The 21,166-nt window shown below is 37.4% G+C and overlaps 1 protein-coding gene across 1 annotated transcript; it reads right to left on the bottom strand.

The window, feature by feature from the left end:
* Window positions 1-434: 434 nt before the first annotated feature.
* FDX1 (ferredoxin 1) lies at window positions 435-20,912 on the bottom strand. The gene is made up of 4 exons (XM_067290004.1): window positions 20,743-20,912; window positions 14,879-15,003; window positions 10,497-10,626; window positions 435-2,663 (listed from the first exon to the last, which is right to left on the bottom strand). Exons 1-4 carry the CDS (start codon window positions 20,910-20,912, stop codon window positions 2,549-2,551), a joined length of 540 nt encoding a protein of 179 aa, XP_067146105.1. The 3' UTR covers window positions 435-2,548.
* Between the last annotated feature and the right edge of the window lie 254 nt (window positions 20,913-21,166).

The raw sequence follows: 21,166 nt of genomic DNA, 5'->3' as shown, positions 1-21,166 counted from the left end.
GTAGGTCGTTTTTAAATTAAAGAAAGCTTAGAAGCAAGAGGGAACACAGTCAATTTGGATTTTCTCCTCATTCAATACTAAACATACTCTTGCTTTCTATATATACACACACATAGATATATATATGTATATGGGGGAGGAGAGAGAGAAAAAGTATATGACTTCGTATTTTAATTTCTTAGTGAGAAAGGAAGTGCCTTCAGAAAGCGAGTTATCTATAATCTTTATTTGCACAAGGAATTAACAGTAAATATGTATTCAAGTAGTTCTGATACTTTAATAATGTGTCACTGCACAGTAAGTCATATTTATATTTGAATGTGCATTAACTGCTAAATATAAGTATTTATAAATTCCATTTTACATCCAGAAACTCATTCAGTGGCACAGGACAAAGAGGGAAGAAAATCAATACCAACAAGGTGTCTCAGAAATTGATATAAAATAAGATTTATTTGCAAATCATTTTGACAATAAAGAAACAAGTATACCTCTGAGCTGCGCATTTTGGGGAGTACATATCAGTTCCTTCACCTTCTTTCTGAGTCTTCCATTTATATGCAATATAGAATACCTCTAGAATTCAAGATGAACTTTGAAGTGTCCTTTGGCCTTCCTATGCTAAGTAATTCCTTCCACAGGCACACTGTAGGAGAGCCACAAAGTCTTGATAACAAGAAGTTGTCACATGAAATGCACAATGAAAGAACCTTGGTTTACAAAGAACTGTTGCATGTTAGTTGTTTCACATTTGTTTGGCACACAGTGTTTCAAATACAGTGTTAAGCACTTTGAGATTCCCACAAGGAGAAATGCCTGGTACTGTAAGATGAAAAAACAAAACAAAACAAAAATTCACACCCCCAAACCTCACAGTTATACTGATTACTTTTCTATCTTCAGATTAGGAATGCATAGTACGCTAAACCCTCGTTATGACCTACCTGAGCGCGCTCTCTTGGAATTTAAGGAGTTACGTTTCATTTAAAAGTTCAAGATTTAATGAGAATTACTGTAGATAAATGAACTCAGGACAGAGGCAATACAAAGTGAGAACCAGTTTACTGTAGTTTGTGATTGTGGGAAGGTAACCTCTAAATTATGCCTAGAGTCACAGTAGTTAAAGGGAAGACAGCAGTATCTTCAGAATATTTCTTTGATTTATTTCTATCCTTCTCCCCGACCCTCCTCTGTCTTTCAAGGAACAGGGAAACTTCAACTCTAAAGTCATTCCTCCCCTCCCCCCCCCCCGACTAGTTATCAAGCAAATTTTGAGAACCCTAATGTTAAGTTCTTTGACCAGATCACATTAAGTGTATCTTGTTTTAAGGGAAAAGTCTAAAGGGAACACCACAAAACAAAGAAACAGCTTCTGTGAGAAGGAAATCAAGGAATCAGAATTAGATTTACTATTTTCAATACAGTTCTAGAAAATATTTCTTTTTATATCAAAAGATTGTTATTCTTCTTTACGAAGCTCAAAATCATCCCAATATTCAAAAATATTACATTATGTAATACATTACTGATAGCCAGTTCATTTAATTATTTAGGCAACAAAAACTGGAGAGACTAACAATGAGTCTTAGAGACATTATTTTCTTTTGGCCTACTTTAGAAGGACTAAAACAAGGTCCAACTGAATGCTCTCAGTCATCAGCCTACAGGATATCCACCATGGGGGTCTTCCTATTCCTTCTGGGGAACCTAATCCATCTTTATGAAATATAGTTGGTCATTTCATATAAATCAGTTATTGAAATCATCCTTGGAGCAAGGCCCAGGATCCAGGATTCTCTTCAAGCTGAACACCTTGTCTAACATCAGACTGCATGCTTGCAACTAAAAAACTAAGAGATGAAGATTTCAGAACAAATCTTATGTTGACAGCACAGTGCCCTGTTCAATCCCAACACCATCATCCAAGCTTCAGGTAACAGCAAGAATTTACATATACCTCCTGCAGTTATGCTCTCTACCATTAGACAGCTCTGAGTCTTTACTCTTCTGAGCCATGTGAACATCCACATTTGTGGTGCAGTCAAAGATAAATGCAGTTAAACTGAGGTTTGTTGACTGCTGATGCGGGCAACAGAGAGGTACTGCAGCAGTTAAGCTGCCAGTATTCTGCACTCTGAGCATACCACCTTTAACAGAACATTCTGAAGACCCCATGTACTCTGCTAAATTTTGCTCTCTAACATACATAGGTCTGAAACCTAGAAATGCCCATTTTTATAGGAAGTCTTGTAGAAGTGATCGAGTTTTCAACTGCCATTAAAAGTTTTGGCAGAATTAATACTATAAGAAATCTGTAATACACTTATTTTGCTAACAGTTATAGTCCAATGATCACTTAGAATAAGTATTATTGCATTTTAAGCATAAAAATATAAGAGTTCTGTAAAGAAATTCAAAATAGCATTAATCTAATATTGATAGTCATATAAAATAACTCACAATTATGTAAGCTTCTGTATTTAATTACACATTTAAAAATAAGTTATAAAAATAATTAAGCTTCTTTAAAACCCCTAAATATTTTCTTCTAGGAGTTTTTACTCATGTCTATCGATTGTCTAGCATCAGCAACAGCTTCAGGTACTCGAACAGTCATATCATTCATAGATTTCTTCAAGCAGATCTGACAGCCCAAACGTGATCTGTAAGAAAATATGGCATTGCCTTTAGTTTTAGCCCAACCATATATCTAACAACATATACCAGATTATTTCCCCAGAGTTCAGTCATCCCAAACACATTATGGTCCAGAAACAGTAACCTTGTGCATGGTCTTAATCAAGACCAGTAGTGAACTGCATACATCCATGCAAAGATATAAACAGAATTAATCATGGCCATCAATTTGCCTACTTATAAAACAGAGTTCAGTACATGTAAAGTTTTACACTGAGTATTTCCTGCTTGCTGAGGCAACATACAATACAGGTGACCCTTCCATTTTTAATGATTCATTAATAGTTTAGTCAAGTGTAGGGAATGACACCTGATCTGCTAAAAGACCATTTGGCATCTCCAAGGAAATGAAGGCAATGAATGAAATCCTCAGAAAAGGCATAGCCTAATCCATCCAAAGTCTGAAGGCAACCCAAGGAAATAGAATGTGCATTGGGACAATGCCCCTGACAGCTTACTTTAGGTGAACTTTCAGAGCTTGTCCACTAGACACAACCTTACTGAGAAGAAATTAAGATTTTTTTTTTCCATTTCCTGTCACTTGTATGTTCTCAAAAATTTGTATCCACGTCAAACATTCTGAATTTGCAGGGCGGGGAGTGCACAGCCATTTTAAAATCCTGCCTTTCAGTAATTTATTGTTAAGGCCTTCCATTCCCACACATCTACCTGCAATTCTGGACCAGTCAAGCAAGGTCCAGCAGGACCATAGATTGTTTCTGAAGTACCTACAGAATAACATTTCCATTTGTCTCTTCTTAAAATGGCTAGTGCATAACAGGCGTCAGAAAGGAAGAAATATCTTCCTATGACCAACACTAACAAAAAAAAGCTCTGTGATAAGATAATAGAGGGCATGCAAGACCCCCTTGGGACCTACTAATTTCTTTATTACAGGTACAAATAACAGTTACGGCTTCTTTTAAAGATTTCAGATTTGTTCTTTTCAGAACTCATTCAACAGAAGCAGCTTAAAACAGTGTTTGCCAGAAATTATGTGTATTAAAGAAGCCTGCCAACTTTTTAGCAGATCCTAAACCAGAATCACAGAATGGTGAACAAAGGAACAAACTGCAGCTGAAGATAATTTGGTTAGTTTCTTACGATGAGTTAGTGAATGATAATACTTTGGGGAAAGAGAATATATTCTGAAATGCATATTTATGGCCCTGATCCTACAAATTCATCCACCCAATAAAAACACTATGTTCACAGAAAGAAATGAAAAGAAATGAGTTAATACGACTCATATGTTGGATGAGACAGGTTGAAATTAAATATATTTAAAAAAATACATTAAAAAAAAGTATTTAATCTCAAAAACCACTGCCTCCTCACAGGATGAATCCTTTCTTTCAGTTTTGCTTCTTCACTCCAGCAACATGCAGTAGCTTCCTCAACTGTTGTAACATTGGAGTCCAAGAAAGTCTTGCTCGCTAGTTCTGAGACTTATTCCCTGCTTTTCCAAGGAACTCCTAATCTGCACTTGTTTTGAAAGCTCCCAGCTTGCTATACATCTCTTAGCCTATCCTAGCCTACATTCAATGCAAGGGCAAGATTTAAGAAACCAGAACCAAACAACAGAAAAAAGGAGATGAAAAGGGTGGGAAACACAAAACTTATCACTCAGGCAATGATAGATTAATTATTGTCTTCCTCTTGTCTTATATTAGGCTTCATATAAAACCAGGTACCAGAAAACAAACCTTTCAGAGGGTGCAAAATGATGGAAGCAAGTTACAGACATTCAAGCTGGTGCTACATGCAGCTGGCTCAATTCTACAGTACTTCTTAGCCTATGTCTACCTATGTGTTGGGGGATCCTGAGTAGAACTTATCAGCCACATTAAACTGTAAAAAAATAAGATATTTTATAATTATGCTAGTCCTAGTTTACAAAAAAATAAGATGACCATTTAAAAGTTTCTTTACAATCAGAAGTTCATTAAAAAGAAGGCAAGACAATGCAACAGTGAAGTTTCATCAGTGAATTTTCAGACTACAAAATGCAAAATCAACCAAAGAAAAGGAAAAAAGCTATTCTAAATGCCAGGTTTCAATTTTCAAAGTTGTAAGCAAAAAAGTTTCTCTCATAATGAGGACACATTTGTGTAGGTGCTTGGTAAGTCTCAAAAATTGTAGCTTGCTCGCTTGCACTAATGGTACATTTCTGGTTGTGTTTTCAAACTGAAGGACTCAAGATTGGGTCATTAGGCCAGAATGATAAGAGTGAACAAAAGACAAGAAACACAGGAGGTGAGGAGGATAAAATACTCATGGTACCCAAGAAGATGCAATCCTTCATTCTTCCATCATTTAGCAGGGAAAATCTCTTATGCAAACATTCAAAAAAAAAAAAAAGTTTAATACCACCAGAAAATTCTGCAGACATCGTAAGTCCTTTTTTTTGCTGAAATACATTTAAATACCAAGCCATGTATATCGAATTAAATATAGAATGCTTAAATGTCAGCAAGGATGGGCAACGTTCTGTATCACCAGTTAAATAATAATTTTATCAGTACAGGACTGTAGGCAGAGAGATACTAGAAAAAAAGTGAGACTAAATTAATATCTACACAGAACTCTTTCAAGCATGTAGCTATCAACTGCTGTTAAAGCCCCCAATTCAGTACTACACCTGAAAGTAATATTTCTATGTAAAAGACTGTACAAATCAACTTTAAGTTACTGGAATGCGTGTGGGCATATACACTTTACAAAAATATTTCAATTCATGAATATGCATATGTAAGAGTACCAAGATCAATTAAATCTATCACAGATATGCAAATTCTTATATTTATATTATAGCTGTAGTATTGTTTGTAAGGCTTAATTTGACTAAAATACCTGATTTTCACTTGGGACCACTGCTAATTTTATACTTACTCTGTATTGTTTCTTTTAAGAATAGCTCCAGTATATAGACTAACATCTCAGACAAAATCCTAGTTTACTGAATCAAAAGTTACTCTGTGAGAACACCAGCTCCAGTAATTCTAATGGAAGATTCACCAACTCAATCAATTTACCCATTGCACAAAGAAAAATCTAGTTCCAATTACCAGAGGAACCAGTCCTTAGCATAATAAACCAACGTGCTATCTTAATAAACATGCCTACGAGTTATTTCTTTGGTTTTCTGAGAAAATGCAGGAACAGGTGTGTTGTTTTTTTTCCCCAGCATTCTAAAGAAAAAAGTTTATATTCATGAAGAGCCGATATCTGAGTGTTTTTACACACCAGATTAGTAGAGAAACAGAACAAGTAAATTAAATAGATCTTTCTGAAATTAAGAAAGAAGAAGTGATGTTATACAAAAGTTAAGTTAAACAAGTTAAATCCCTGAATCATTAAAATTTGGGAATCATTTTGGCATATTCTTGGACATAGACAGCACTTCAGAGGATTAAGCTCATAATAACATTTATAAGAATTCATAGTCTACCCAAAGATATACTGAAGTGCAGTAAGGCATCATTAAATGACCTACCCTTCAAATAGTTGGAATCATAATAAACCTGTTAGAGGCTAATAAATAGCATAAATTTTATTCTGAAAGAATGGGAAAGTATCAAAAATGTTCATCTTCCAAAAGACATGGTGGGTTGAATTACAGTTCCTCTTCCCATTAGAAGAAAAACAAGTTGAATATCTTGATTTCGCCTTTCTTATTTGCCAGCCTTAACTAGTGGCATACTAAATGAGGAACAGAAAAAGAGGGCAAAATAGATTCTGTAGATTCTCTAGTCAAGGATTCAGTGAAGACATCTCTTTCCCTAAGACAACATTAAGGAGCAAAGGAACGCTGTGCATTAGCAATGAGCGCTGTGAAGTTTTTACTTTTACTAACATAGGATAAAAAGCAGATTTTTCTTAACCTATGCTCTCAGGTGAGCAACAAGGCAGACTGAGATTTATGTTCAGACAAACATACTCATGATTAATCTACCCTGTGGAAAGCACATCCTCCAGGGAATCCAAACATATACAACATGTCATATATCAGAGTTCTGCTTTAACACTTCTGGCAAGGCAGTAACGGACGTAACTGCAATGGCGCCTGGCAAAACATCACTCTCCGAACTGCTAGTGTCTTGTGGAGTGTTAAACACAAGAACAGCTGCAGTGCATCTGACCAGAGGTCCTTCTCCCTCAATATCCTGTTTCAGCCAGTGCCCAGTAGCAAGTGTTAGGGAAAAGAAAAACCAGGACAAACATATAATGATATCTCTTCAAGGTAACTTCCTAGTCTCCAGCATTTTACCTGAGCTGCAGGTAGTATCCTTGTGTTTAACAGCCTGTGGTTGAATTTTCTTCCCCATACTTGCCAAATATTTTTTGAAACCCTTTGAATTCTGGCATTCATAACCATCTGTGGCAATGGATTTACACCATGTGAAGTAACTTCCTTATGTTTTGAGACTGCTACACAACAAAAACTAGGTAGCACCAAGTGATCTTATGAGAAAAACTACCTTCTCCTATTTAATTTTTTCTACAGCATTTACAATTTTATAGACTCTAATCAGAAACCCCTCCCTCAATTCTTCCCAACAGCCTAAGAAGCTTTGATCTTAAAAATGATGATTTAGTCAGTCCCTGCATGAAAGCCAGTCCACATTTAACCATTTTGTAGCCCTTGTCCGTACTTCCTCTCATTCTATTTTTTTTTTTTTTTTTAAGACAAATCAAAATAGCACAAGTATAAAGCTACGGTGAATTAACATTTTTTCCTATAGTGGGATTTTCTGCTTTTCTACCTGTTCCTTCCAAAAACTGCTAGTGTTCCATTTCCTTTCTGAAGTGTTTTTACACCATCCATAAACTAGCATTCCTGGAGAAACATTAGGTAGCTAAGAGCCCATTTCAAGTTACTTCTGTTCCGCCCTCCTCTCCATATGCATTGATCTGCCTCTATTAACACCAAATTTCATCTGCTATTTCATTTCCTGTCTTTCAATGTCACAAGATCTTTCTGCATGTCTTCATGGACAGGTTTTGATTTTACCATAATGAGTAATACAGTATTGTAAACAAACCTTGTCATCTGACTCTTCATTTCTTTTTCCAAGCCTTTTACAAATATGCTGACTGCATAAAACCTAGCACAAATCACTCTGGGATCACACTGCTGATCTCCTACAAGACAGCCAAATATTTCTACCCTGTTAAAAGACAAATGATCATTTAACCAATTCTTTATCCTTTACATGGCCTTTGCTCTTATCCCACTGCATCTCAAAACTTAGTAAAGGACTTCTGGAAGCTAGGTAAACTATATGAACTGTAAGATCTTTCTTCGTGTTCTGCGATTCATTTGATGAATTCCCATAATGGTTACTTCCCTCTATAAAAGCTCTGTTAGATTCTTTCCTTACCATTATTTAGTAGAAACTATAAAAAAGTAACAGCCAATAGACGCATGCATAAAGTGCCCAGTATGGAATCAAACTCACTGCTCTCTAGTTCCAATAATCTCATTTTAAAAATTGGGTTGCTACCTTACATTCCTCTGGTTTGGAAGCAGTTTTAAACCAACTAATTAAACATTACAGGTTCAGCAATTTCATACTGAATTCCTTTAGATCTCTTGGGTGAATACCACCTAGTCCTTACCAAATGTTTCTACTCATTTTATTAATTCGTTCTAATACCCCTTCTATAGACACATCGGTTTGAGACTAATCCTTCAGTAAATTCCCTGCAAAGAAAGCTTCCAGTGCAGGGACATCCCTAAGCATCTCCAGTGAAAACAGTGCAAGAGACTTTCGGTGGGAAGGGGGAAAAGGGGGTTGTTATCAGTTTATATTTAAATTTTATATTTTTATTAAAAGTGCTCATTTACATCACCTATTGGCCCTACCTGACAACAAGTTTTCTGATTCTGTTAAGTTAGAAACAAAATTATTTCTTCTACTTTTTAGAAAGCTGTTTCTCAGCTTATTTTTTATTCAGCAGTCTTATAGTAGTTATTTTTTAAATATTTAACTTGCCAGGGCTTGCTTTTCTCCCTTATTGTACTACTTTTAATAACCTCCATTATTCTGCAGTTACCCAAACCAATTTTGTTTTAGTGTTTCTAATCAGTATCTCATTTTAAAAGACAATATCCTTCACGGCACCTCTTGACCTTTCCAAGCCAAGAGAGTAACTGACAAGAAAAACTTTTATGCTTATACTTATGCAAGAGCATAGTAGTGCATCTCTATTACCAAGGTCTGTATCAGCACAAAGATCAGGCAATCTAGCAAATATCTGAGGCACTTAGGGGGGAAGGGGAAAAAAAAGCAGTCTTCCAGGAAAGTCTACCTTTCATACATATAAAGATCCTTGGTCATTAAAAGAACAGCCATGACATTAAAAAAACCTGTAACATGCAAGTAACGTGTCTTCAGAGGGTCTAAAAATTAATTTGGACCAAAGAAATTTTAGAGAAAATTGAAGAAAAATTTAAACAGAAAGCTTTCCACTGCTTTCAATTCTTCAGTAAAAAAACCCCCTTGCTTTAAACCTTTAGTTTAAAGTAAGTTGAACAAAATGTTATTAGATCATTATTCTCTAGAGCTCTTTGAGCAACTGGTTTGGCCCAGAACCTAGAGGTTACTTTTAGAACAATTATGATAGATACTAAGGGGGAAGTCAATTCACACTTAACAGCCTTATGATTTTTTCCAAGATTTTAAATATTTTCTTTGGCATGGGAAAAATGATAAAACAAAAGAAGCTAAGACAAGCTATGAATACATAGCTCTACTACTTTGCCTTTGAAGCTCAAAAAACCCCCAACGTAATTTAGCTGAAACAAAATTAAACGTGTACCCTCATGCAGAAATGACTAGTACAGGATTCCCATTACCGGTACAAGGAGGTAATGAGTGAATTCAAAATACTTCTCTGCAGAATAAAAAAAAAAAAAAAAATGCTATGTAGGCCAGGTATGAAGCCCTCTGAAATCACTGAAAAGATTCTCAAAAACTTCAACACATAGTTCCTTTGAAGCCTGAAGGTAAGGGCTTATGAAGCCTCACAAGACACAGCTGCCTACTGTTCCCATGTATGTTCTATGATACAGGCTACACGCACACCAGCAAGCAGCGCAGTCCACCAGCAATGGACCTTAGAGTCAAATGGTTAGTGCAGAGAATGCGACACTCTTATTACAAGGTGGGGGCAGGTGGAACAGAGGGCTACGTCAGACAAGCTCTAGTCTGGCCCCATGCACTGAATGACCATTAGCAGTTGGAGCACATCTTTGGCTTTAGTTTCACTCAAAAGAAATCTGGTTTGGGTGCTCTAAGAACACTCTGACATGAGTCAAAGCATGGCAAGTAGGGATTGCTTCAAAGCAAATCTGAGGCAAACTAAAATAGTAACATGGCACAGTCATAAAATACATTAACTACTTAAAGACTGATGGAGAAAGAAAGCAAAGGGAGAAGGAAGGGAAACAAGAACAAAACAAATCTCACCCAGGACAACGTTGGCAAAGTTTCTGGTGAAGAAACTGGGTTTTTGGTCATGCTTCACTATCTGACATTTCCAAATCAGATATTGAAGAGCAAGTATTGGCAACTGGCACTCTTCAGCTTATGAAAATACTACTGACATCTACCTAATACGAATTCAGATAAACAACATATAAACTTTCCACTTAAACTTTTTTAAGTCCCATTTGCGTAACAGAATCCAGCTATTCATTAAAAATGATTAAGGCATTCTAAGAATATCGAACTGCCCCATCTGCAGACCTTTCTTTCAGTTCTTTGGTGTAGGGAAGTGTTATGTTGCCTTACGTTTCTGTGAGGCCATATGCTAGGTCTAGCATGTCCATCTCTTCATCAGTAATTGCATCCAGTTTCTCGAATATGTGGTCTTCAAAGATTAAGTGACAAGTTGAACAGGCTAGCGTTCCTTCACAGGCACCTAAAGAAAGCACCAAGTTAACAAAAAACTTAACTTCCGTATTACAGCAGAATTGCAGAATTCCTTCATATATCTGTTTCTCTGCCTAATACCAGAAGAAGACTCTCAACTGAGCAGTAGCGTATCATATATTCCCACATTCATATATCTGCTTACCATTAAACCGCCAATAGTATTTTCTACATTTCCTATAACATAAAAACTTACTTAAAATTACTTACTGAAAATACTTGATTAATTCCCACCTTCCTTGTTTTTAAGTTTAAAAAGTAGTTTTTATAAAACCACTAGTTTAGAATGCTTAGACTGTGATCATTCACAGTACGGGCAATTGCTCAGTTAGAAATCAGAAACAGAAGAATTTGTACTCATGGAAGCAAAGGCAAACACTGCCTGCATGTATAACCACTGCTATCAAAAGAAACGGTGGAATTCTACATCACACCTTAAGAACCATGCAGAAAACACTGTTCTGTTACACTTCACAGTGGTATCATTAGCCATGTATCATAATGAGCATGATACCGTACTAGAAGATTTGATTCAAAAAAGATAGTATGTCTTCAAATGCATACAAATCCATATAATTAAAACAGGGTTTAACAAAATGTAAAATGCCAAGTAATTTAAAATTTGTCATATCAGCAGTTTAAGTGTTCTCATGTTGGACAAAAGGAAAAAAAAATTACATTGATGAGTCTATTTACACTACAGAGGTTCTTTTTGGAATGTAAGGCTGGTAATAGCAAATGAATTGAGTGCAGCTGAATCATTCAAATGTTTTAAAAGTCCTTATGCAGAGATATTTCTATTGCCATTATTGCTGCACATGGGATGCCCCCTAGCGATAGAAGTAAACAGATAAGTTTTTACCTTTTTCTCTTTACAATTTTTTTTAAAACACTACACACACATTTTTACATTATTTACATTGCATTATTTCTCTGCCCTAGAATGGTTATCTAATAAAACATCATTCTAGAGATAGGAATAACATGTGCTATCATTAAAGATTGTCACGGTATCTCCAATGATTATGTTGGCTCCTGTTTATTGACAGCATTGCCATTTCATTTTATCACAGTGCTTTGTTAAGATGGCTGGCATTTCCAAATGTGAGAAGATATTAACTGTAGAGTATAAGTAGACTAGCCATAAGTCTATAGGATACATTTAGTAAATGCTACCTAAAGCTAGAGTTGTCCTAATGTGTTACAGATTTTCAAGGGATGATTCTTCTTCCCCAAATGTATGCAACTCATAGCAGAGATTCTACAGACTTACCAAAGAGATTTTATTACTAGCAGTGAAATTTATTGGCACTTAAATAAAACACACACACACCTACTTAACTTTTAGCCTACTTAACTTTTTCTATACTTGCTCCATGCTATACATATAACTCATGCATATTGTAACTCCATTTCCAGCTTTAGTTTGTAGTATTACTTACTTACACTTATGTTCATTTAAATCCCTGTTTTGAAAGTTCGCATGGGCAGAATCCTACTACTTCAGTGGAACTAACTATGGAACAGAGGGGAAGTCTGAGGGAATAGGAAAGTTTTCAGAACTTCCTCCCTTTTTGATTTTAAACAGAACTTGTACTGAGTTAGAATTTCACTAAGGCATTGGGATACAAGAGTCTGTTTGTGCATGCATATTTTCATGATCAAATATTTTACTTAAAATTGGATTTTAACCAAAAAGGGTACAATTCAGTTTGTACTGAGGCCATTATTGAAGGCTCTAAATTACTTAATCAGGTTTAATGACTCAATGCATTACTGCATAAGCAAGGTACATACCACATGCTTACAGTGTTTGCTCTATTCAGCCTTCTTACATAATAGATGGATTCTTGCCCGTAATTTACTTTAACATAATTCCTAATATAATAAAATAAGTATTTTTAATCACACATGTACCAACTTAAGTTTGGCAAGTTAACTAGCAAGCTTTCATTTGTCTTGAAAACATAACATAACTCTGAAAACATTAGGTTAACTCAGTATTTTCCATGCTTTTCTATTTACAACCTTGACTTTACAGTTTTATATCTGAGACTGCAGTCCCACTTTTACTTACATTTCCAGGCTCACAACTCCTAGCATTAGAAACACTACATAGTTAAAATACTAGTCTACAGAGTTTAGTTAAAAACAAAAAAAAAACAAAACAAAAAAAAAAAAACAAAAACAAAAAAAAACAAGATACAAGTGCAATTTTCCAGATGGTAAGGAGAAAGAAGAAAAGGAGAAACCTAGCACTCCTTCAGAGAGCTCTACCAGAGCTGTGTATTCTCTAGGGGTGCCACCACCAACAATTCAGAAGAAAGGGCAAATCAAAGTCAAATTATGTGACATTCTTCCACTGTCTAGTAGTGTTAACTTATTTCTCTCCAAAGGAACTTTGAGGGAATAAGAGAGATAAGATGTTAATTCAGTGCCTTCAGAACCTTTTCCAGGCTTTCGTGGCCATTTCTTTCAAAACCCTCAAATCCACCTTGGCAGAAGTTTCCTTCTCTCTGCCAAAAATTACTTCAGTGTTCTGAGATCTTTCCCTTTTCTTATCTAGTTCTTTCCCTTAAAATATGATCCATATGGTTATCTATCTGAGGTACTATGAGTATCCTGAAAGTCTTATATCTGAAGCATAGTTGAAGGCGTATTTTCTTTTTCCTGAGAGAGAGAGAGAAAAAAAAAAAGAGAAGTATACGGAGAAGTATAGCTCTCTAGAATATGTTTTACCCAACACCTGGTACAATCTTCTTAATTTTTGGTATATATAATTTAAAACAAGCTTATCTTAGAAGAATGAAATGATTTTTCATAAATTGTCACGATACCATGAGATAACTAATACTCAAATGTCAACACTGATGTTGACTAATATCTAACGTAACAGTGGCTTAAAATTCATCTCTATCAACATTAGTAATAACACAAGGGCTGTAACTCTCCTTCCTGGTACTGTAAGAGACCAAAATTCTGAAATGAAGCAAAAATACGAATTTTCTGCTATTGTTTATCATGATCAATTTGATCATGGGTATATCATTTGAAATGGAATTGAAAAAGCTTTTTTCGACCCTCTTACAATCACTGTTTGGATATTACTTTTTCCAAAGGCAGGAAAAAAAAAAAAAATCTAAACCATATTGAATGAGGGAGAAAAATCCCTGCTTTTCAAACTAAAAAAAAATAACATGATTCTTTGAAATACAGGCATGTGGCAGCAACTTATATTTCTTCTTCTGGCCTGTAACTTTGGGCTGAGAGTGGAAACTGCCTATTTTATGCCTATAGCAACTGGTGAAAAACAACCCCCCCTGCAAAAGCCCCCCCCCCCAATAAATAAATAAATAAATACCCCCCCACACACACACACACCCAAAAATCAAAGAAGCACAAATCCCAAACTAATCAACCTGTGGAGACTAACTAAAGAAGCCAACAAGCAAGGGAAGTTGGTTTTGTTCTTCTCCCTCTTATTATACTCCCAGAAGTTTTCCCAAAAGGTACATACCTAAAAAGACCAGTCAAAACAACTGTAAATCAGAATAGCGAAAAAAGGAAACTGAAGCAGTGTATCCCAAAACAAAACCTGACTGAAAATGAATGTATCTGACTACCACAACTCACTCTATTACCAGTCTTAGAGTTTGGGGAAGGAAATAAAAGAATACATATCCCCACCACCACCACTCATCCCTTATTTTTAGGCCTGGTTTCATGAAGACAGAACTCAGTATGGCAAAGTTCAAGAAATGAACTTGTCTCCTTTATCCCTTTTATAAGAATTAAACTTGTTGCTCTTCTCTGCTAACTGACATGGATTTGGTTGTTCCTTTCACTCAGCACTTAAACACTACAGCAATTTGTGCTGCAAAAAGCCTGATAACAAATCGAGACTATATGACAATATAGTCAGAAGTAACTTGTCACTGTTAGGAATGTACCAAGTTTGTTATGCATCCAGAATCCTTCAACTCACAGAAGAGTTCTCAGGTAGCATCTTTCAGATTCCACCTTGACAACACTCTGTCTGCATTCCCCTCCTTTAACATTTAAACATTGAAAGTTCCCAGGTCTACCACAAAATATTTTCAGAACTTGACCCTATGCACCTGCAGAAAAATGGGAAAAAAATTCCAAATAAAGAACAACTAGGTTTTATAGACATTATAAATAAACTGGTAATTCATCATAATTTCTAGACATTGAATACATTATTCAAGGAATCTACTTACCAAAACCATCTATGTCTAAGTTATTATCAACAACAACATCCAGCAGTGAATCCCCAGGTTTTCCTTTGGCTGTTAGTTTGTCACCATCACGATTTATGAAGTGAACAGTTATCTTATCTTCTGAGCTGAAAAAGAAAAACATATAAAAGAACTTAAGAAAGAACTCTAGATTTTTTTTAGATCTTTAAAAATGACTGAATACTGCTAAAACAGTAATCACTATCAACTCTAAAAGCACAAAAACCTAAATAAGTTACTGGCTTTTAAACTCTGTAATATGTACAGGCTTCTGCTGTACATTGAACATACAGCCATGAAAAATAAGAAAAAAAAACTTTGAGGTTTGTGCTTTGTCACTATAAGCTATGGAAGATCCTGATGCTTCACTTTTCACTGAAGAAATCAAGGCTACTTTATTTTAAACACAGTATTCGTATTTTTAGCAAATAAAAAGGCTTATGTTAAATACTCTTCTTCACACCTTTCTATGGACTCTTGCTTTAGATTTATGAAATTGTAATTTTCTGATTGTTATCATTTAGGTTAAATTTAAAATCTTTCTGTTCCTGGTTAGAGTTTTCAGGATATCTTATTAGTTTCAAAATTTAATTCCTCTCCCTGTTCTCACAATAATGGAAATACTCCAAAATTTTCTGCTTCTTTGAGCACAGATCATAACATGCAAAACAGATTTCATTCTATTATGATTTCACTTTATAAATTTTAATTCTAGTGAAATTCATCTGAAGTTTGATGTTGGTGTCAAAGAAAAAAGGCTTCACATATTTTCCTGCTTTTCTTTTTGGACAGTTACATACATTTAAGAAAAAGTTCCCGCACACTTGGCATAAATATTTCTTATTTCTAAGAGTAGCACTTTTGGTATGGAACAATATAGGGATTTTTGATGTCCCATATTATGTCATTTCACATTAATATTAAAGGAAAGTTGTTAATATGCTACCAATTAAGATATAGTTTGGTTTTAAACAGACGATTCTCTTTCTTATGGTAAATGAGGAAAACAAGAACTTGTTGGATGACAGGGAAGAAATCTGCCAAGAGACACAAAACAAATGAAGGCTAATGCAACACCTATGCTTTAGTGAGAAATTGATGTTTAAGAAAAGCATGTTTAATATTATCCTTAATCTTTGTAATAATTGTAGACTTTGAGTAATCTGCCACATAGAACGTGTACAAGCTTGAAAACTAAGTCACGCCCAACAAAACACTAACCTGAAGAATCAAATATTAAAACCAAAATTTGATAGTGGCCACATTAACACTTTGGTAAACCAGTTATATTGGAACTGGCTATAAAAGAAAACATGCTTTTATCGTAATCCAAGTTGTAGCTTGTTTTGAAAAATGACAAATATGTTTGTTGATCTAGACTTAATATACTTGCCATAACTGTAAAATTACTTGGCAGCAGTATGTGCCATGATTTGTTATGTCATCATGCTCAATTCTTATCATATAAACCCTCAGTCCATTCTCTGGAAGAGTCACAAGCTACTTCTAACAATGATTTCATTCCAAAACTATAATCAATAATGAAGCATTGACTTTGTTTATCTGCAGAATTTAACAGAACCATACATTATAATAAAATTCAGAAATCTTAAGGATACATCTTTACCAAGTGTAATTAAAGTTGCACAGTTGCCATCAATGGATGACTTCCAGCAAACCATGCTGCGATGGTTCAAGAAATTACTGCATTCATTCCTCTCTGCTCAATGTTACCACTTCCCATAGCAGAACCAACAAGACAGGCACCCACTTTTTAAATACAGTAGTGCAAATTCCATCATCTTCACTGAAAGTCAGCTTCATCAGAAGTTTAAGACTGCTGGGTTTGCAGTAGTTGGAGAGGTAGAGGTTCACATTCTCACAGCCAAAATAAACCACTGACAGTAACTTTTTTTTTTTTTTTTTTTAAATGCTTCAGAAAGCCCTTCCAGTTTTCATTAGAATACACTCATTTCCTGAAATGTTATTTCTGTCAAGGTGAAGCATGATCCAAATATGAATACAAGGGTACTTGCACTTACAGACATCCTCTATCCCAAATATAGGCATGTCAAGTACTAAATATTTTCCAATATCCAAAACATACTCTTTTCTCTATTATAGGATGAGGTGATCACAAGTAACACAGACCAAATAGCAACATGTCTAGTCACAATCCCGTGAGATCACAGGAACCTTTGTAAAAGATAAGTCACCTTCCTACTTAAGCCAGTTTTCAAAACATACTTGAAAATGTCTTCGCCTGTGTTACCTGGAATAATACCACAGTAAACTGAATCTGGAAACAAAACTGGCTGAAAAAATCAATCTTTACAGGTCAATGACCATATGAATGCCAGAAGCAGTACAAAGACAGAACTGCTCATTACATCAGCTTAAAACAATCATGTTACTGCATCTTTATGATACAATTTCATAAGCAGCATAAACTGACCTAATTCTAATACAAAAAAAGTGGTTTTGGGCAATCCCCACTCAAACTGTCCTACCATCATGCTTACACTGGTATTAATGCAAATCAACTCATTTTGCTAATGTGGCTGAAAACCAACCATAAAAACAAAGTAGTCTCAGCTGGATCAGCAACCAAAACTGACTTGAGTGGCTGCAAAAGTGACACTGGCCACAGCAACAACAAAAACCCACAAGACATGAATGGGGTCACCCTTTCAGTAGTAACAGTCTTGCATTAGCTTCAGCCTGTTGTGGAACTGCATCTTGACTGCTCATGCCCAACCTACGTAGCATGCAAGAAGGGAACAAACTGAACCACCATCATTAAGTCACCATCTTTTGTTAAAGAATGTGCTAGAATAATTACTCTTTTCTACAGGGCGTAACCCAATCTTGTTATTAACTGAGACTAAGATTCATTTATTTTCAAAAGCAGAAAAGCAGATCCAACTGAAAGACTAAGAAAGTATCTCTAACTTTGCTACAATCTTAAGTACCATTCACATGTCCAAAAAATTTAATTTACAAATCATTGAAGCTTTACTATGCATAAGCCTGACTGGAAAATATTTATGTACATATATAGTTCTGAGAGTAATGAGACTAGTCACACATTCGAACCACACACTGCACAGATCTTTTGAATGACTGACAGATACCATTAAGAAAAAATTCAAACCTGCACGAAACAATATTTAGGCTTTATGAATCTGAAGTAATTGCTTTTGTCTACCCAGTCATCATCTGAGTGGAAAAAACATATACTGCAACATGAAATGCACGCCAGGTCTGTGCAAGCATAAATAGTCTCAGAATTATCAGAAAGAACTAAACATATTTTGTGTAATCTGCATAAAGCATAAATATCCCAATTCATGCTCAGATTAACCCTTTTCACTAGCTGTAAAATACAATTCCTTTCTTCACACTGTTGCCACAGTACTATTAGCTTTTTAATCAAACTTCACTAGGACACACTCAATTAGGAACCCTGCAATTTCACTGAAGAACACCACAGAATCGTGAATGCTGTTCATTGTCCCTCCCAGGCAAAAAGAATATGTACTCCAAGAACCCTGACATCTACCTCTTCCTTTCTAAAAGGAGTATCCTTTGGAATCTTCAACTATTACTCCCAAGTTAAGAACCACCTCTTATATTTCCCCCCAAAACACAAAGATAACTACTGTAGCCCAGTGTTGCACATGGAGACATCAACTCTATTTCCAGATTTTTCTTAAATGGTTCATCCAACAGTCCTGTTCAAGTACCAGAAGAATTTCATAAATGAAACTATTATGCTAACAATAACAAGCCTTGTGTTAAAATTCACAAGTCAAATCTGAATCAGTACTTCAAACATAGTAAAATAATTATGTCATGCAGCAAAAACACTGTATAAACTAATCTAAACTGATATAAAAGAATTCTAAGATAAATACTGTTCATTATGAAACAAAAAGGGGGAAAATGGATAGAAATGGACAGAAAGTAACAAACCCAGCAATGAAAACATAACGCTTGGTGCTTCACTGAAACACTTGGAAACTTCTGCTTGCAAAAATTACTTCAACTGATGATTTTACCTAGCTAGGTGTTGATCCTTTAGACATAAACACAGGTGAATATTTTTACATATATAAATAATGATAAGTTTTTTTACTAGACTAAGGCTGACTGATTATATAAAGTTCAGGAATGGGTCTTGAATAGTATGACTTCTGGAAAAGGTAGCAGTAGAGGGAATAACTTGAACATAAACTGAGAGAGTACTAACATATGAGAAAAAGGAAAAAAAAAAAGGATTGTTTATCCCTGGACTCACTCAGCGAGGTTATGACATGGACTATGTGAACAATACATCTGAAAAACTTGCCTATAGGATTTGTTTTGCTGGTATGCTTGTGCAATGCAAAACTTCCTGGTTCATTTACAAATCTGTATGCAGTCTGCATGTGAAAGACCTGAGGGATTACAAGTCTTGTATTATACTTAGGTGAGGGAATGTTTTCCCTGTAGAGTATGTTTTTTCCTCCCATTTTCACCCTGTTCAATAATTTTAATAATTTTTAAAAACTTGAGAATACTTTACCAAGAGGTTCTGACTTTTTTAAAATGAAAAACAGAGAAACAAAGACCTCAAAATAACAAAGTTAGGGCACTCACTCAATGGAGACCTATTTTCAAGACACTAGGCAGAGTCACTCAGAGAAAAGATCTAAATCAGCACTTTACATACTTCATACAGGAGTCCTAGACTAAAAAGTCAGTCTGTCTCTCTGTATTAAAACTATCCACAAGAACAAAGCAAAGGAACACCTACAGAAGAGTTTGAAAGCAAACTGTTAGAAACAGCTTTGATGCCTAAGGCATTTCTCAACCCTCTGGAAACAGACTAGGCTACACCTCTGACACTGGACAACTGATCCTGTTTTGAGTCAAAGAAACTTCTCTGACAACCAGGTCAATCTGGCTTTTATAATTTCTGTATTTTGAATACTGAAAGCTAACTGTAGGCTCTGATCTATCTTTGAATACAGAAGCTGCAAACTAAGAAGGCCATGCATAAACACAGACTGCCCACATATGCAAAGTTGCAAATGCATAGTTGTGGACTGCAGAATATTAAACATCAACAGAGGTAGCTCATGTTGTAACATATACTCATACATACTGTATTTTTTTCTGTGCACTTAGATGCATGAGTGCTCTTCCTACATCAAAGGCAGAGATCATCAGGCTCTACAAAAAATCCAGTTAGACTTTCTAAAAAAGAGGTGGCAAGCACTGTATGGAAAAAAAGTAACATTGATAAGGTCGCAGTCTTTGAGAAAGATGTTTAAAGAAACACGTATAAACTAGTTTAGCTTTCCTAGCACTTGAAGCTCTGTCAGCCGTGCCCCCGAGCGTCCTTTCTGCCACCCGGCCCGCACACGGCGCTGGCCCCGCAGCTGGCGGCGCAGCACGGCCGGGGCCTAACCGGGTCAGCCCCCGGCCGGCCCGCCGGGCACCGGGCCACCGGCCCCTCGCCCAGCCCGGCCCCCGAGGAAGGGCCTCGCCGGGGGGGGCGCTCGGAGGCCAGCGAACGGCTCCTCCCGCCGCCGGGCGAGCGCGGCAGCAGCACCGGCAGGGCCGCCGCCGGCGGGACAGCGGCCGCGGCGGGGGGGGGGAGGAGGAGGAGGCCGGGCCGCGGCGGGGCACGGCGCGACGAGCGACCGGGGAAGGTCACGCAGCGCCGGCCCGGCCCGGCCGCCCCCGCGCCGTCCCGCACGGCGCTTGGCCCCGGCGCCAGGCCCGCGCTCCGGCCCGGCCCGGCCCGGCGCCGCCGCCAGCCCGCCCCGGCCTCGCCCCGCCGGCGCGGCCCGCCTTACCTGAGCGCCGCCCGGGCAGAGAGGCCGAACGGCCGCGCTGCCCCCACGGCAACGGCAGCGGCGGCCCTGCCGCGGCCCGGCCTCGCCCCGGCCGCCGGCGAGGCGGAAAGGAGCCAGCGGCGGGCGGCGGCGGCGGCCCGCAGGAGCCGCAGGGGCCCCGGGGCAGCCATGGCGGCGGGGGGAGGGGCGCGGCGGTGCCCTCGCGCCGCGCGCTGCAGCGGGGGGCGGGGGCAAAGTCCCACCGCTTACTCCTCCGGCGCAAGCTGCGGCGATTCTCGGAGCCGCTACGCCGTCTACGCAGCGCAGTCCCCGCCCCTTCTGGCGGCGGTGCGAGGTGACGGGTCGGCGAGGCGCGCGGGTTCGGCCGCGGCGTGTCCGCGCGAAGGGGAGGGCGGCGGTTACGCAAAGTGCGCAGCGCTGTGCT

Source organism: Apteryx mantelli, chromosome 1, assembly GCF_036417845.1.
Source record: "Apteryx mantelli isolate bAptMan1 chromosome 1, bAptMan1.hap1, whole genome shotgun sequence".
NCBI classification, from domain to species: Eukaryota; Metazoa; Chordata; class Aves; order Apterygiformes; family Apterygidae; genus Apteryx; species Apteryx mantelli.
The sequence above is the reverse complement of the archived record's forward strand: the minus strand, read 5'-3'. Positions and strand labels throughout refer to the sequence as shown.

What these genes read in the sequence shown, in the direction of transcription:
- FDX1 (XM_067290004.1), bottom strand. Translation starts at nt 20,912, where the DNA reads ATGGCTGCCCCGGGGCCCCTGCGGCTCCTGCGGGCCGCCGCCGCCGCC. An exon ending in TCTGCCCGGGCGGCGCTCAG is followed by an intron (nt 15,004 to 20,742) that starts GTAAGGCGGGCC and finishes TTTCTTTTTCAG; the next exon opens with CTCAGAAGATAAGATAACTG. An exon ending in GCATATGGCCTCACAGAAAC is followed by an intron (nt 2,664 to 10,496) that starts GTAAGGCAACAT and finishes ATTTTCTTACAG; the next exon opens with ATCACGTTTGGGCTGTCAGA.